At 36.8% G+C, this 16,418-nt stretch overlaps 1 protein-coding gene across 12 annotated transcripts in view; it reads right to left on the bottom strand.

The window, feature by feature from the left end:
* The window catches only part of SRSF11 (serine and arginine rich splicing factor 11), a 46,331-nt gene that overhangs the window by 18,924 nt on the left and 10,989 nt on the right, over positions 1-16,418 (bottom strand). For 4 of the 12 annotated variants that reach the window (XM_003830609.5, XM_024925836.4, XM_024925833.4 and 1 more), the window contains exons 2-4: positions 11,210-11,434; positions 4,505-4,638; positions 679-788 (exon numbers count right to left, since the gene is read on the bottom strand). In XM_003830609.5, the coding sequence (XP_003830657.1) occupies positions 679-788; positions 4,505-4,638; positions 11,210-11,412 (447 nt within the window). In that variant the 5' untranslated portion in view covers positions 11,413-11,434. Of the gene's footprint in view, positions 1-678; positions 3,850-4,504; positions 4,639-11,209; positions 11,688-16,418 lie in introns of those variants that run through there. The other 8 variants (XM_024925847.4, XM_008956048.4, XM_008956043.5 and 5 more) reach the window with 6 other exon arrangements.

Below are 16,418 nucleotides of genomic sequence, written 5' to 3' on the forward strand. Positions count from 1 at the left end.
AATTATTTAGACAGGCAAAATGATACACTAGAAAGAATGCTTTTATAAATTTCCAGTTGAGGCTCATTCACTACAATCTTTGAAACTACTGACCAGTTACAATCTCAGTAATTAGAATACACAGTATTTAAAGTGCCTTTTAGTTCTAAAATGATAAGCTTCGTACAGCATTGTCAGTGTTAGAAACACTATTGCAACCAATTTTCTTTCACATTCCCATATCAAACATCTCCATCAAGAACTGCCTTTGTTTTCAAGCCACCTATGTAATTCAAAACCCCCCAAATAACAGGAAAAGATAAAGGAGAAGGAAAAAAAAATGAAGGGCTCACTTGTGAAATTTTAACTTCAGTTTTCTTTCCTGGTCCAAATGAACATATTTTTAACAGTGTGTTCAGAGAAGTGTTCATGCCTCACGAGACTGTTCCAAAACTACTCATGGGTTATTTTGAGAGCCAATGGTAAAAGTGACAGAACAGATATTTTATGATTTTTCAGAATGTTCTTAAAATACAAAAGTCTAAGAGATCTTCTATACTATTTGTGATTTTGATATAGACATGTGATAATGCTATCTGAACTAGAATCTTATGAGTACTTACAAAGCTCAAATATGTTTAGCTTTATCCACAATTCTGTTTTTTTCCCCACCCTTTAAGAATTCAATAGAACTAGTACCTGGGTAAGTGGGTTAGGAGTAGGCAGGAGTCCACCACCAGGCAGAAGACCTGCCACTGCATTAGCTGGTGCCAACAGAGACAAAGCTTTAGCTTCATCAGGAATAACTCCTGCAGAGAAACATCCTTGCATTAGAACACATTCTTTTCTAAGACAGAAAACACACAAAAACACCCAGAAAATGTCTCCCTGATACACCACCTGAGTTTGTTGAAAGTACTTATGTTCGCTAAAATACAAAGCTTGATTTCTATGATTATTTATCATTAATTTTATGTCAGAATGAACTTCAATGTGTGAAAATTTGTTTCCTTTTTCTCTACAAATGGTTAAGTTTCTAGAGTAAAAAAAAAATAGCACAATACACACTACTTTTTTGTTAACACTGCCAAGATTTCATCACCTGTACTCGATTTTTAAGTCATGAACCAAACGTAAGCAAGCACAGTCGGTTCTCCAGGGGTGTGCTCTCAACTTTCAAAAGCTGTTTTATGAACAACGACTCGTGTCGGCTGCTTCACTATAAAGCACACAGAAAAATCAAGATACACAAGACAAAAAAAGTTTGATTTAGGGGTTAATAATATGGTACAGTTACTATGATTTTCTTTTACACCTACCATACAAATTTTGTAAAAATTAAGAGAAGAAAGTATGTAAAGGAAATATTCTGTTGGAATCAAGCGTAGGGCTTTTGCTGACTCATGAAAATGAATATGAATGTTTCTGAAGGTCTCTGAATACACACAGGATGTGTGCATGGGAGTGAGAGAGAAAGAGAGATAGGTAAAACAACATGGCACATTCCTTACCTGTACAGTAAAATGCTTTATGTTTCGCCATGTGCCATGCTAACCATACCAAAAAATGCTGCCATACAGTGCCAGTTGAAAAGCTAACTTAGCCAAACTCCTTAAGCCAAAAATGACATATATATCTGTTTTTAAAGCCTAATCTGTGTATTCAGATAAAATCTAAGGGTCCTAAAACAAATATTTATGTAGACAATTTAAATTCTATCCAACAGCAAAAGCCCTATACAGATGGATTAATCTGTTAATGTGCCCAAGCCCCCAAAATGAGAGTTCAATAATACAATTAAACTACATATTTGCAAATACCAGTAGTATTTCTGTAATACATATTAAGAAACTGCATCTCATCATAAAACATACAATATGTACAGGGCACTTAAGAGAAACTGGATAAGCTGCAGAAGAAAACTGTTGGGTGGTATTTTCAGCAGGGCCTGGTATATAGTTCAGGCTGAACCAGGGAAAAGAACTGTAAAACACAACAACAAAAAAGAAAAACCACTGTTAAATAAAGGTAATGGTTCCTTCCACCTATACTGAGAAGTGCCGATAATATAAACAAATGTATACTACACAGCACTGTTATCTTGCTTGTGTCAGAGCTGTCATCAATTTAGATACCAAGAGTTATGGAGGGGAAGGGGGAGAAGATCATTTAGATATAGGGCAGTAATGCATCAATATTAACAAACCTACAAAGATTATGGGATAATTTTGCATGCAAAATTATGTCTCAAGAGGATATATTCAGTATCAACATCTTACTCAAATTAGTGCATTTGCAACATTTCTGGCAAACTAAAATCCTCTTGAATTTATTGTGAGACACCTGATAGAAGATCTGCATCCATTAAAAAAAAAAAAAGTCATGCATCTGATCCTCTGATTAAAAAAAGACTATTTAAAAATAAAACTACAATTTAAAAATAGCAATGAGGCCCCTCACCAGTTAATTTTCATGCGTCAAGAGTATTTTTTTTACTGCTGCTTTGATAGAACCATGAAATACTGCATGAATGTGTAGAAATGAAAGAAAAAGAAACAGACAAAAGAAACAAACATTAACCAAGGAACCTAAAAAATCCCCAAATCCATTACTATTAAAGAGTTCCTTCCAAATTCAGCTATCTTAGTTTTACCAATTAAGACTATTCCTTACCGTAGACTATGTCTACTGTTCTAAAACACTGACCAAGAGCTAACACCGAAGTGTAATAGCTAAATCTGGAGGGAATTGTATTTACTGGAGGTAACATTAATACAGTATATCATACCAGAATTAAATTCAGCAACAATAGAATTCTGAATGAAATATTCCCCTAATTCTATATACTGTATATTCCTAAATACTTCACTTCTAAAAATAGGTCTAGAAAAATTACTATGGCCTGAAAATATTTATGAAAGTCATTTATATGATATACTGTATTATGTTCAGGGATTGGGAACTATAATACTTAGCCAATAAAAAATTTAAATTTACAGGCTAACCAAAATGTTTTACATATTACTCACATGATTTGACCCTTGTTCCAAGACCTATACTCTATTTTATTCATCCTGAATTTGAATTCTGTAAATTTTCTGTTGATGGTCTTATCCTACAACAGGCACACTGACATAAAAGAAATTGCTTAACCAAAACACACTAACTCAAAAATTTATCTATCTATACATTACAAAACCTTAAAACTGGGCTCATACACTTTAATATCATGGAGACAGAGGTACTATTACATAACATGCCTTAACCCATTTATAAATATAAGTTAATTTCTTTAGAAAACCAGAGGCAACTTCTCTGTTAAGGACTAGACATTTCACAACTTTTACAAGGTATGGTGTAAATGCTCACATTTGTTTTCAAAGATTTCAGATAGCATCTAAAATGAACAATATTAAGATTCCACTTCCGCTGACCAGTTTATTAAGGAAAGGGGAAAGCATTTAAATCCTGGTCAGCATATTAAATTATTAACTTAAAATCCAGCAGTTTTATCATATTTCAGTGATTCGAGTAAAATTTATAGTTACCAAAATGCAAATCAAGTAGCAGTACATTGGGAACAAACTAATTATAAAATACGCCTTAGAAAATTTTACAAAATGGTATTAAAATTTCTTGTCACAGTGGCTTTTTAGATCCAAAAAACCTGCTCATTTTTTTCTGTCAAATTACTTTAACAGCCTAAAATGTAAAAAGAGAGAAAATGTAGTTAACAAATGGTTACACCAGGAAAACACTTGGGGCACTTGAGTGCTTGCTGGCCTTTAGTTAATGTCTAGAATCCCCTGTAGCTGCAGAGGACCCACTGTTTTTCAGGCATCTGGAAGGGTTTTGCATTTGCCTTCTCCACTATAAAAATCACACACACAAATAACAGAGAGAAGAATTTATTATTTAGAGATATTCTAGAAATATAGCAAGAATGAACAAGAAAATCTGGCATAAAATAAAACACCCAGTGCCCATTTGGCACCTAAGCTACAGGAAATCTTGTACTTTCACGAAAACCAAAATCACTGCAACCCTTGGTATACTGAAATTCAGTGTGTTTTTTTTTTTTTCCAGATTATCAATGTGAGGAAGCTTTAAGAAAATAAAATCAACCTACTCATTTATTTAAAACAGAAATAACATCATGCATTTATTTGAAGGCTCTGTAAGCATACATGGAGTGAATCATTTACCTTCAGGGCTTTTTCATAAAACTTAACATTAAATTAACTAAGTAGATGTATCTCAGGGAGTTACAATAAGGGACATGGTTTTAAACAACTTAAAAATGTTTTAAAAGAAAACAAAAGGTAAATACCTTATAATAACAGACCTAATTTCTAATTTTTAGAATTAAAAAAAATCTGCAAGCAAAAATTACGGACTGCAGTATAACAAGGGTTTAAAAATGTTAATAGCTTAGATTTAACATGCTACTAATGCTCACTCTATATCTACTGAGGTAGATGGTCATCTTAGGATGCCCACATAGGTAGTTAAACAAAGCACAAACCTTCTGCATATGGTACGACTATCAAAGCTCTGTCAACGAATACAGTGTTTGTCAGATGCTGTGCCACAACTGCTGAGTCTGGATCATGGAACTTAACAAAGCAGACACGAGATGAGACTGGCAAAGGCGAATCACTAAAAAATAAACAAATAACATAAAAGAGAAACAGAATAGCAGTTAAAACAAATGCTAATTCACAAACCAACACGTTTCAAAAGTAAAACAGATTAAAAAAACCTAACTGTATACTAATGTAGTTAAATTCAAAAGAAAACATTCTCAATAATATACTGTTCACTGAAATAATGTAGTGAATTGCAGTTCAGATAAAAACTTATAATCATAACTCATATTTACAGTGTATCAGGTTAAAAACAATTTGGTACTAAAGTCTCAGAGACCGAGGGGACCACAAAATTGTCAACAGTTTCTTTCATAATACCAATACCAGCTATTTTTAGATACAGGTAACAGTAGTTTGGGGCTTAGAAACTTCCTAATGGCTTTCTCAGAGTAAGAAAGATGAACAATTTTTACATCAGGGACAAATGAATATCATGAGAACGAACATGTACTCAATAATCAATGAGTTTTCTTGAACTGCATAAAATAAACACGTTCCATGCCCTGCACTCTTTTACCCACAGCATATAAGAACTCTTATGCACTGTAAATAATCAAGGATTTCTGGCTTGGAGCACTTTCAGATAAAAGAAAAAATGTAGGCACACATGGGAATAGTACTACGTTCCACTAGTGCTACCCTGCAAAGTTTCAATAAGCAAAAGGGCTAGTTCCCTCAACAAATTACTTCCTTAGGTAAAAGAAAGACAAGTGCTAAACTGCAAGCTATGGCAGTGTAGGTAAGACAGATAACACAGGAAGCAGGGTTTTTTCCAACTGTTAAGTTACAGGGTAGCTCAAATTTCTGCCTTGAAACTCTGTGCATGAATACAGGGATGGCTCAAGCCCATACCAAAAGTTATTTGGAAAGCTAGTGCCCTAAGGCAGAAATAAACACACCATCCCTAGTTAATACACTCTAATGTGTATTAGAGTCATGGGGTTGGGGGTAATCCACACTCTTCACATGAATTAAATCAAGATCTCTGATGAAGTTTGAGCTCTTTCTCCTTTAATTCTCTCTGACAATTTTATGCACCCAGGGTACAAAACTACTTCATTTTAACATCAATATAACACTTACATCATAGGACTCATTAATGAAAAGGAAAATCCTATATTTTAATACTATCTGAATGAGGCTTCACAGTTTCTAAAAAATGAAACACACCAATGTGTACATAAAATTGTAAATGCATCAGATTTGGTTATACTAAGAATTTCAGATTCATTGTTGAAAAGAAAAATAATTTCTTTTAATTTAGGCCTAACAAAAAACCCCACAATTTTTATCACAACTCAAACACTAACATGATGCTATATATGGCCTGAGAACTCAAACCCATTAGAACTTCTGATACAAGCTTCCCTACAAGGACCTCTCAGGCTAAACACAGACCCTAACCCAAGTTCAAAGCAAAATTAACAGGATATCCACAAGCAAGTTAAGCCACCTTGTTATACAGGCTTACTGTTGAATGTTTCTTAAAGAATACAGTGGTTTTTAGATGTGAAACACTGCTGCTATAAAGTTTAACAATGTTGCACCCGCAGTAGTAAAAAGAATGTTTAAGCAATTTCTCCTTAAAGAAATGGGAGGGGTCTTACTATGTTACCCAGCCTCCCACTCCAGCTTCCCCAATAGATGGGGCTGCAGGTGTGCCTCACTGTCAAGTACTTTAGCAGGTTTAGTAAGCTATGGCACTTCACATTTCTTTGCTGACATCCATGTTTCCATCAATAAATTACAAAGCTCTTTTAATGCTATCATCTTATATTATTAACACCCAACACAATGCCCTGGGAAATAGCAAGCACTTAACACTTCTTAAAACTGACCTCTACCAATTCTTTTAACACTTTTTATTGTTATCTTATTAAAAGAAATGACTCCCAAATATGATATTTTTAATAAATAGTTCTTTAGGAAAAAAAGTACTGCCCCCGTGCTCAAATTGTATTCTTTATACTTGGCAACCTTAAAGTGACTCATATTTTTTTTCCTACTCATTAATGGCATAGGAATGCTCCAATTACTTTGGCTATATCAAAACCTGTTAAGTGATGGCAGGGTACAGATTAAATATGAATTTGAATACTGTGAATAAGAAATATAATTTCATCTCTCTCCACTTCAAATGGCCTCCTTTAGATGGGTTTAAAACAAGTTTTTGATGGTATCTGGGCCCACAATTACATTCTTACATTTCTTCGATTAAAATTTTTTTTTTTTTGAGATGGAGTTTCACTCTTGTTGCTCAGGCTGGAGCGCAATGGCACGATCTCGGCTCACCGCAACCTCCACCTCCCAGGTTCAAGCGATTCTCCTGCCTCAGCCTCCCAAGTAGCTGGGATTACAAGCACACGCCACCACGTCCGGCTAATTTTTGTATTTTTAGCAGAGATGGGGTTTCACCATGTTACTCAGGCTGGTTCTTGAACTCCTGACCTCAGGTGATCCACCCGCCTCAGCCTCCTAATAAAATTTATCTTAATAAGATAATATGTTAATATAAGATAGAGGACTGATGCCTGAAATTAATTTTTGTGCTCTAAAATTCTGTGGAAGTACTGCTTCCAAATACAACACATATTTTACTCCGTATCTCTTTAGAATTAATATAAAGTAGGGAGAAATGAGGAACAAGATAGGGTAAAGTGAGTCCTGCATGCCACTTCTGTCCTCCAACTAAGAGCGGTGGTGTAGTTTTTAACAGTTCTTACGTGTCCTCTGAGGGCTATTTCAGAATCTTCTAGACTACAGAGAGAAAACCTGAGATTTCCATTGTTCACCTAAGGGTCTGTAGAGAATCTTTTATATGAAGGCCCAGATTCTTAACAAGGTATTCATGCCTACTAACGTACGAGAACTTCAGGTTTAGGCCACTGATATCAGCCTTCCAACTTCCACCTTAATCGTGTGCTAAGTGGAGAATTTCGAGCTCATAAATAAAAGTATCGCCGAAATCCACAAAAGGAGGTGTGTGACAAAGACGACATTAACCTGAAAACTTGACTGCTGACCTCATGTGCCCCCTTCTCACTATGTAAAGAAATATACAATAAAATGGTGCATCGATTAAAACCATTTTTTCTTTAAAGGTGCACTAAACTCTTTCCCTTACCTAATATACTAATTTATACTTATATAACCATTAAAGTATCCATTTTGGGTCACTGAAAAGTTACTAATGAACTTCAATGTATCTCCGTATTACAGCAGCCTTAAGTTACTGCATAACTGTGACATACTTCACTGGGATCATCACCTGATAAGCACTTTGCTGGGCAATCCCACTAAAAGAAAGCATGTGAAGATCTTACAAGTTACTTGGCTAAATCAGCAAACTCCTGATCAAGTGGTAAAGGAGAGTCACAACTTGGGTTCAAGTTCTAGTTCTGACACTGGCAGTATGGCTTGGGCATACAAAAAATACCTATGTAAATTTCAGTTCACGAACTTGTAAAACAGGGTCAAAAACATTTTTTTCCTCCGGGTTTGTAAGGATTAAGGTACATTTAGAAAGCAACTCACACACAATAGATATTCAAACAATGCTGCATTTCCAATACGCATTTCAGAAACAACCAGAATCAAAATAACAGTTTAACAAAGAGTATATGTGGGGTTCACTGACAGATGCTTTCAAATAGCTGCAGAGCCATCATGCTGTAGAGACAGTTAGAATATCACCTATTGTAAAGATAGTATTTCTATTTCTCAGTAAAATTACAGGCCAGAAATTCTGGTTTAAAAGAAGGAATAAATAGATGGACTTAACAATGGCAATGCAGGAAACCTCCTAGAGCAGGTTGTCATTGAAATGTCTGTCATAATCCCAGAAATGTTTCCCCAAAATAGGCATTCAGAACTGAAATGAAGAGTTTCAGTAGGTGTGGGTGAGGTTCAGTCATACGTGTATTTTAAAGCACCTCATATTCTACAGGAGAGAAGTTGTTAAACTTAACCTGTCAACTGGTGACAGGTGCTATAGAAAAAAAGTAGTGTTAAGGAGAATAAAGCAGCAGCAGAGGTGCTTTATTTTACATAGGGTGGTCTGGGAAGTTTTCTCTGATTAAGGTGACATCGGAAAAACAAAAGTAGTTAAGCATGTCACAGATATGTCTAGGGGAAAAAGAGTTACAGGTGCATGTCACTGCCTTCTTGGGGGAAATCATATAGTTTTCCCTCAGTATCCATGGTTTCAGGACTCCCTGCAGATAACAAAATCCACAGATGCTCAAGTCTCTTATATAAAATGATGCAGGGAGGGGGAAGAGGTGGAGGAAAAATAAAATCATGGCATATTACCTGTGCACATCCTCTTGCATACTTTAAAATCTCTTGATTACTTATAATACCTAATACAATGTAAATAGTTGCTATACTGTACTGTTTAGGGAATGACAAGAAAAAAGTCTGTACATGTTCAGTACAGACGCTCTCTCCTTATATTTTCAATTCACAGTGGGCTGAATCCATGGATGTGGAACCCAGAGATGAAGAAGGCCAACTGTGTAGATAATAGTTACAATCAGGTGACCTGTTCACAACAGATAGAATTTTATGTAATCTGAGCCATTCAATGTTATGAATAAATATTTTTGGAATGATGAACCCTGTGGACCACTGGGAAGTATATGCAACTTGTGCGAGTCAGATTAGTGTATTGAAACTTATAGTTAAAAAAACAAAATGCAACATCAAGTAAATAAAAGTAGCCATCTACATTACTGATCAAATGTAGAAGGCCACTAATAACATTTAACTTATTGTAACCTTGTACATTTTAAAAGACAAAATGATCTTGTATGTGGGAAGATAAATGAAGGAGTCAGAGTAAAAATGTGTCAATTTATCTCTCTTTCTCCCAATACTGGGAAGGGAGTCCTTTTAATGCAGAGTATCCCGGATCATATAGTTGAGGGAGACATTCTCAAGCACATACTAGCTGTCCTGGTTATGAAGGAACTATTCATTTGATTACAAAACAAAAAGACTCTGGTCCATCACAACTTCCTCTAGTATACTGGTCATGCATTAGGTAAAAGATGAACCAGTATAATGCCTACATCTCTCTTACCTTTTTTCTAAATGCATCATAAAACTGCCTTCAGAGAATAAACAGCATTTAAAAGTCAGCAACCATAACAAAATTTTTAACTTGTAGGATTGGAAAGAATTGTAGTAAATCGAATACCTCAAATATCTCACTAATAAAACTATTAAAATCATCCAATGTATCACTATTTTCTGCTATTTTACTGTTCATTAATTTTACAAGCTTAAAACAGTAAGTCTTAAGAAAACTGAACAACAGCAAAGCATCTATTTTTGTATGTTCATGTTATGAAAGCTATTTGTCTTTCATTACCAAATCAAGTATCTGTCAAAATAACAGGAATAAAGATTTACGTGTTTGTTCCCAGAACTCCACGTCATGCAAACTAAGTAAATCCTCTCTCCACATGTACATTTCCCTAAAAATTAGAAACATACCAATTTGAAAACACCAATAATCTTGTGAAAGTATTTTAAGTGGAAAGTGATGAAATACGCTAATACTTAACAAATATCTCATTATGATAAACTTTTGTCTATTTTATTGAGCAGAAAGTTAATGGTTACACGTACCATAACAGTAGATTCTTAGAGGATTCCAATTTCCTGTTTAGTATTTAAGTGACATCATAAAATTCTCAATATATATTTACTGATAATGACATTTGAATTGTCACTTCTCCACCAATAAGTCTTCCAAAAAGCACAAGACTATGATTATTCCAATTGTGTTTTAATAGTACACTTTATCTTACTTCTTAGCTTAACTATTTTTTCTTTACAATTCATCCACTTATTTAATATTCTTGCGATAGAAATAATTTTCAAAATAAAAGTGACACAAAAAGGATAAAAAATCATACACTCTAATTCAAATTTCAACATTTATAAAAATCCTTCTCAAGAACAACTGTGAAATATCACAAATCTGTATAATATTCAAACAAAGGAAAATCTCTGGTTTATAACCCGTCTTTTGACATTATAAAAATTAAGTAATCAGGCTCACTAAACTAAGCGTCTGTCAAAAAGAAAATGATCTTTTAATTATATTGCTGGGCCAGAACCACATAACAGCAATAACAGTAAGTGAACAACCTACAAAGTTTAACACCAAATTAACACAGGCATGAATAATTTTGTTACCTTTCTTCCAAGAACGCAAAGAACAAATACTCAGTTTTTTAAAAAAGGGATTTAACCTATATACGACGTACAGACTGCGGTTAGTCTTGCGTTAAGTCCCCAAAGCCAAACGACCACGTTGGCACAATTTAAGGCGGAAAAAAAAATTTCCCGAGAATAACAGCCAGTGTTTCCTAATTCCAAAAAGCCCTGGCCCTGCCTCTCTGCATTTTTTTGTAGGCCTGGAACACAACCGTCTTAAGTAAATCCAACAGCCACCAGCCACTCAAGCAGCCTGGCCCGGGGAAGCAGCGACAGGGGCCTAAGGAAATTGTGTGTGTCAGGCCCAGGCTGAGGCGGCGTTAGCAGGAACAGTGATGGTGGACGATACTCACTCCGGCGGGAAGAGGCGCAGTTCGTCGATCTTGCCTAGGAAACCGAAGAGAGTCCGCATCTGCTCAGAGCTAGCGCTCGGGGAGACATTAGTCACCTGGATTACCTCGGTGCCGCCGCCTCCGCCGCCACCACCACCTCCGCCACCGGGCCCGCCGCTGGGGCCCGGACCTGCAGTGCTGGGGACGACGGTAGTGTTGCTCATGGCGCTGCTCGGGTTCTCGCTCCTGCTTTAACACATCAAACACACAACAAACAGTGAGAAGGAGGGGAAAGAGGAACCGGTTTGCGGGAGAGAGGAGGGTGTCCGATGCTACAGCCTCTGCTACTGCTGCCGATGCCGCCGCCGCCGTTTCTCCGCCCCGCCGCACGCCGCGGGGGAGGGGATGAGAGCGCGCGAGCTCGAGACCACGAGAAAACAAACGGCCGCCCCACCTCGCCTCCAACCACGACACTAGCGGGCCCGAGCTCCCACAATGCTTTGCGGCGCAGGGCGCGTCAGCGTCGGCTCCACCCCGCGCAGGCCCAGCAGCCGTCGCCTGCAGCCCGAGAAATGAGAGGCACCGCGGTCTAGAGAAAGGTGTTATCCACCTTCGTCTCTCGTTTTATTCTTCTTTTTCTTCTCTCTTTTTTTTTTTTTGGAAGAGCGAAGAGGCACGTATAAACTTTTTTTTTTTAAAAAGCATTCATCCTCCTGCAAAAAGTCACTTCAGCAACTCTTCTTATTAAATACTGCTCACGATGTCTTTATATACTGATAATCATCTACAGAGCTATCCGATTACTAATGATATTTAAACCCAAGCTAAGATGCCACCCCACCACCACCAGTATAAAATGTCCCGAAATCTTCAATGTACATGAATTTTGGTAACATTAAATCTGTAACTAATTTGTTTTGTCACTAAAACTTTCAGAAAAGATATATTTTAATATTACACTTATTAATAAGCGTTTTGTACATTCATTCACAATGGATGACTTTTTTTTTTGAGACAGAGTCGCCCTGTCGCCCAGGCTGGAGTGCAGTGGCACCATCTTGGCTCGCTGCAACCTCCGCTTCCCCTGTTCAAGCCATTCTCCTACCTAGGCCTCGGGAGTAGCTGGGATTACAGGCGCCTGCCACAACGCCAGGCTAAGTTTTGTATTTTTAGTAGACATGGGGTTTCACCATGTTGGCCAGGCTGGTCTCCAACTCCTGACCTCTGGTGATCCACCCGCCTTGGCCTCCCAAAGTTCTGGGATTACAGGCGCGTGAGCCACTGCACCCAGCCAATTCCACAATAGCTGACTTTGGAAACACAGTTTACAGTACTTAAATATATTCAAGTATATATTTCTAAAGAAAATACTGCAATTTCTCAAGAAAAACTTGTTTCATATACATATTCTTGCTTAAAATAATTTTGAAGCTTTTGACTATTAAAAAAATCCTTGCTTTTGTTTTCAACCTCATCTGAACTATTCTCTCAACTGCATCCAGTGTGTAGTCCAGTGACTTGTAGTGCCCCAAACATGACAAAAACCATAATGTCTCTGTGCCGATACACAAGTTATTAATAACATCACTCATCTTATCTGTCAACTTCTGTAGAGCATTCCTTCCCTCACTGCTATGACTTCTGCAAGCTGTTAGGGCTTCCTCTTTTCTGCTAAGTAACAGAAGATACATATATTTATTATTGACATGTATCACTCAAAGTTGTGAGCTTCCTGGGTCAGTCCAGAACCTGGCACAATGTCTGTCACACAGTCAGTCCCAATGAATGTGCTGGACACACGCACAAATATACCTTAATGACAATGGCATTTGAGACAGTTCACTAAATAATTTACTTGACCTTGAATGTTTTTAGAGGTAAAAGTTTTAGATGTTTTGGAGGTAAAAACAAACAAACAAACTTGAAGCCTTACAGAGTATCTACATTAGTGAATACCTCTTGGCACAATGCAGTCAAGATGCAATATGTGAGAGTTAGAGCACAAGGTTATTGAGATTTGGGTGTAGAGCCAACTGGCTAAGTGACTTTCACTAGTGCTTATACAGAAAATGGATGGGTTGACTGAATGTGAGCCTCAGCAAAATTACAAATTATGGCCTTCATAGAAATCAACTAACATTAGCTAGAGCCAAGACTTTTCAGAATTTTAAAGAAAAGCATATAGCTGTCCCTCAGTATCTGTGGGGGATTGGTTCCAGGACCCTCCCACAAATACCAGAACCAGAGGATGCTCAAATCCCCTATGTAAAATGGTGTTGTGTAATAAAGCATTTGATCTGTATCCATGGGTTCCATGTATGTGGATTCAACCAACCTGGGACTGAAAATATTTGGAAAAAAATTGATGGTCTAAACATGTACAGACTTTTTATTTCTTGTCTAACAACTATTTACACAGCATTTACATTGTATTATTATTAGTATAGAGATGATTTAAAATATTTGGGAGGATGTGCACAGATTATATACAAACGCTATCCTATTTTACATAAAGAATTTGAGCATCTGTGTATTTTGATATCCTCTGGGGTCCTGGTATCAATTCCCCATGAATACTCACCTCAGGACTGGTACAACTGTATTTGCATATAATGTAAGCACATACCCTCATACTCTTGAGTAACCCTTATCTAAAATGCTTGGGACCATAAGTGTTTTGGATTTTGGATTTTTAAAAAAGATTTTGGAATATCTGCCTTATATTTACTGATTTAGCTCCCTAATCCTAACATTTAAATTCTGAAATGCTCCAATGAGCATTTACCTTGTGCCACGTTAGTGCTCAGAAAGTTTCAGATTTTGGAGCATTTTGGATTTTGGTTTGGATTAGGGATACTCAACTTTAATACTGAATACAATGTAAATGCTATGTAAATAGCTTTTATACTGTATTTCTAAAATCTTTTATTTTTAATGTCATTATTTTTTATTTTTTGAATATTTTTGATAGGGGTTGGTTAAACCCAAGTATGTGGAACACATGGTTATGGAGGCTGATTGTATAACTAACTGCACGTCACTCATAAATAAGTATCTGTGAATACAAAGAATGGTAATTAATTTTCTCATTTTGAATCAGACATATGTAACTGCCAGTTACAGATACTTAATAGTTTAACATTTATTGTGAGTGCCTACTATATGCCATGCATGCTAAAATATTTGATGATAAAAGGACAAATAACAGAAGGTCAGGGTTCATGCCTTTTTCTTTTTTTCCTGAAATGTTAACACTTATTTATTCTCTGTGATGGGTACACATAAATCTTTTATATGACTCTACATTTTTCTGTATGTTTGACACATTTCATAATTAAAACTACAAATTCAAACCAAAGAAAAAGGTAGTTGTAATAAAATCCTTTAAACCACCAGAAGCCAATTTATGTACAATAACTTACTGAACAAATAGATGATACTTTGCTATAGAGAAACTAAGTGGCAAAAAGTTTATGCAACTGAAGAGGATTTTAAAATATTTTATTTTCACATCATTTAGCAGCTAACAACAACAACAAAAAAATTACTGAATTTGAAGTTAAGAAGGCTGGCTTAAAATACCAGCCCTGTTGGCCAGGTACAGTGGCTCATGCCTGTAATCCCAGCACTTTGGGAGGCCAAGGCGGGCGGATCACGAGGTCAGGAGATCAAGACCATCCTGGCTAACATGGTGAAACCCCGTCTCTACTGAAAATACAAAAACAAAATTAGCTGGGTGTGGTAGCAGATGCCTGTAGTGCCAGCTACTCGGGAGGCTGAGGCGGGAGAATGGCGTGAACCGAGATCGCGTCCCTGCATTCCAGCCTGGGCAACAGAGCAAGACTCCATCTCAAAAAACAAAAAACACACACAAAAAACAAAAAACAAACAAAAAAACCCCACCCCTGTCATCAAGCATGTGATTTGAGAAAATTTCACTTCACTTCTAAGAACCTGTGTCAGTTTGTCAGTCAAATGAAGAGTTGAATCATAATTTTGAAGATTCTTGTAGGTCTAATAGATTAAATAATTATGTTAATGTCTGTTTTACATAGGAATAAGACATATACCTGAAGACGAATGACAGATATATTAAAGCAAATAAATATAACCAATCTATGACAGTTTTAAATCACTTCAGATTTATTTAGGCTCACAATTAAACAAGACTATAGAAAATATAGAATCTGGAGACAGGATTCATGCCTGTTTTATTCACTGTATCTACAATATCATTAAGAGGCAGTCAAAAAACTCACAAACTTCTTCAAATATTATGTACGTAAATCTGTTCCAAGGATTTTCCTAGCTGCTGGAAATAGAGTAGGGAAAAGGAAGTGAATGTCCCTGATACCATAAAACTTCAGGTCTAGTATGGCAGACTTTCAATAAAAAAACAACACAGCCAGGCGCGGTGGCTCATGTCTGTAATCCAAGTACTTCGGCAGGCCAAGGCAGGCGGATCACCTGAGGTCGGGAGTTGAGACCAACCTGACCAACGTGGAGAAACCCTGCCTCTACTAAAAATACAAAATTAGCCGAGCATGGTGGCACATGCCTGTAATCCCAGCTACTTGGAAGGCTGAGGCAGGAGAATTGCTTGAACCTGGGAGGCGGAGGTTGCAGTGAGCTGAGATTGCGCCACTGCACTCCAGCCTGGGCAACAAGAGTGAAACGCCATCTCAAAAAAACAAAAAACAAAAAACAACAACAACAAAAACACAAAAAACCCCACAAAGATGAAAGGACTAATGTGTTGTGATGAAATGAAATAGGACAGGGGATGGCGGAAAAAGTGTTATCTGCTGAGACCTTACTAAAAGGAAGAAGCAAGCCATTTGAATTTCTGGAGGAAGAGTATTCCAGACAGAGGAAATAACAAATTAGAAAGACCCTAAGGATAAGAACAAGTTTGAAGCTTTCAAGAAAAGAAGTCCACTCTTTGTGAAGTGAATGCATTCCAGTTTATACTTCAGAGAGAGACTTAGAAATCTTGTCATGTGGAAAGCAAAGTGAAGGAAGTATGCACAGAGAAGGTTCAATTGGCTCATCTTTGGATGTAAGTAAGGGAAAGCTTCTAGTTATATATAAATGATCATTATTATCAATTTTATTATGAGTTAATGCAGCTGGGTATGGTGGCTCATCCCTGTAATCCCAGCAGTTTGGGAGGCAGAGGTGGGTGGATTGCTTGAGCCCAGTTGTTTGAGACCAGCCTGGCAACGCAAAG

The sequence above is a fragment of the Pan paniscus genome, chromosome 1 (assembly GCF_029289425.2).
Source record: "Pan paniscus chromosome 1, NHGRI_mPanPan1-v2.0_pri, whole genome shotgun sequence".
NCBI classification, from domain to species: Eukaryota; Metazoa; Chordata; class Mammalia; order Primates; family Hominidae; genus Pan; species Pan paniscus.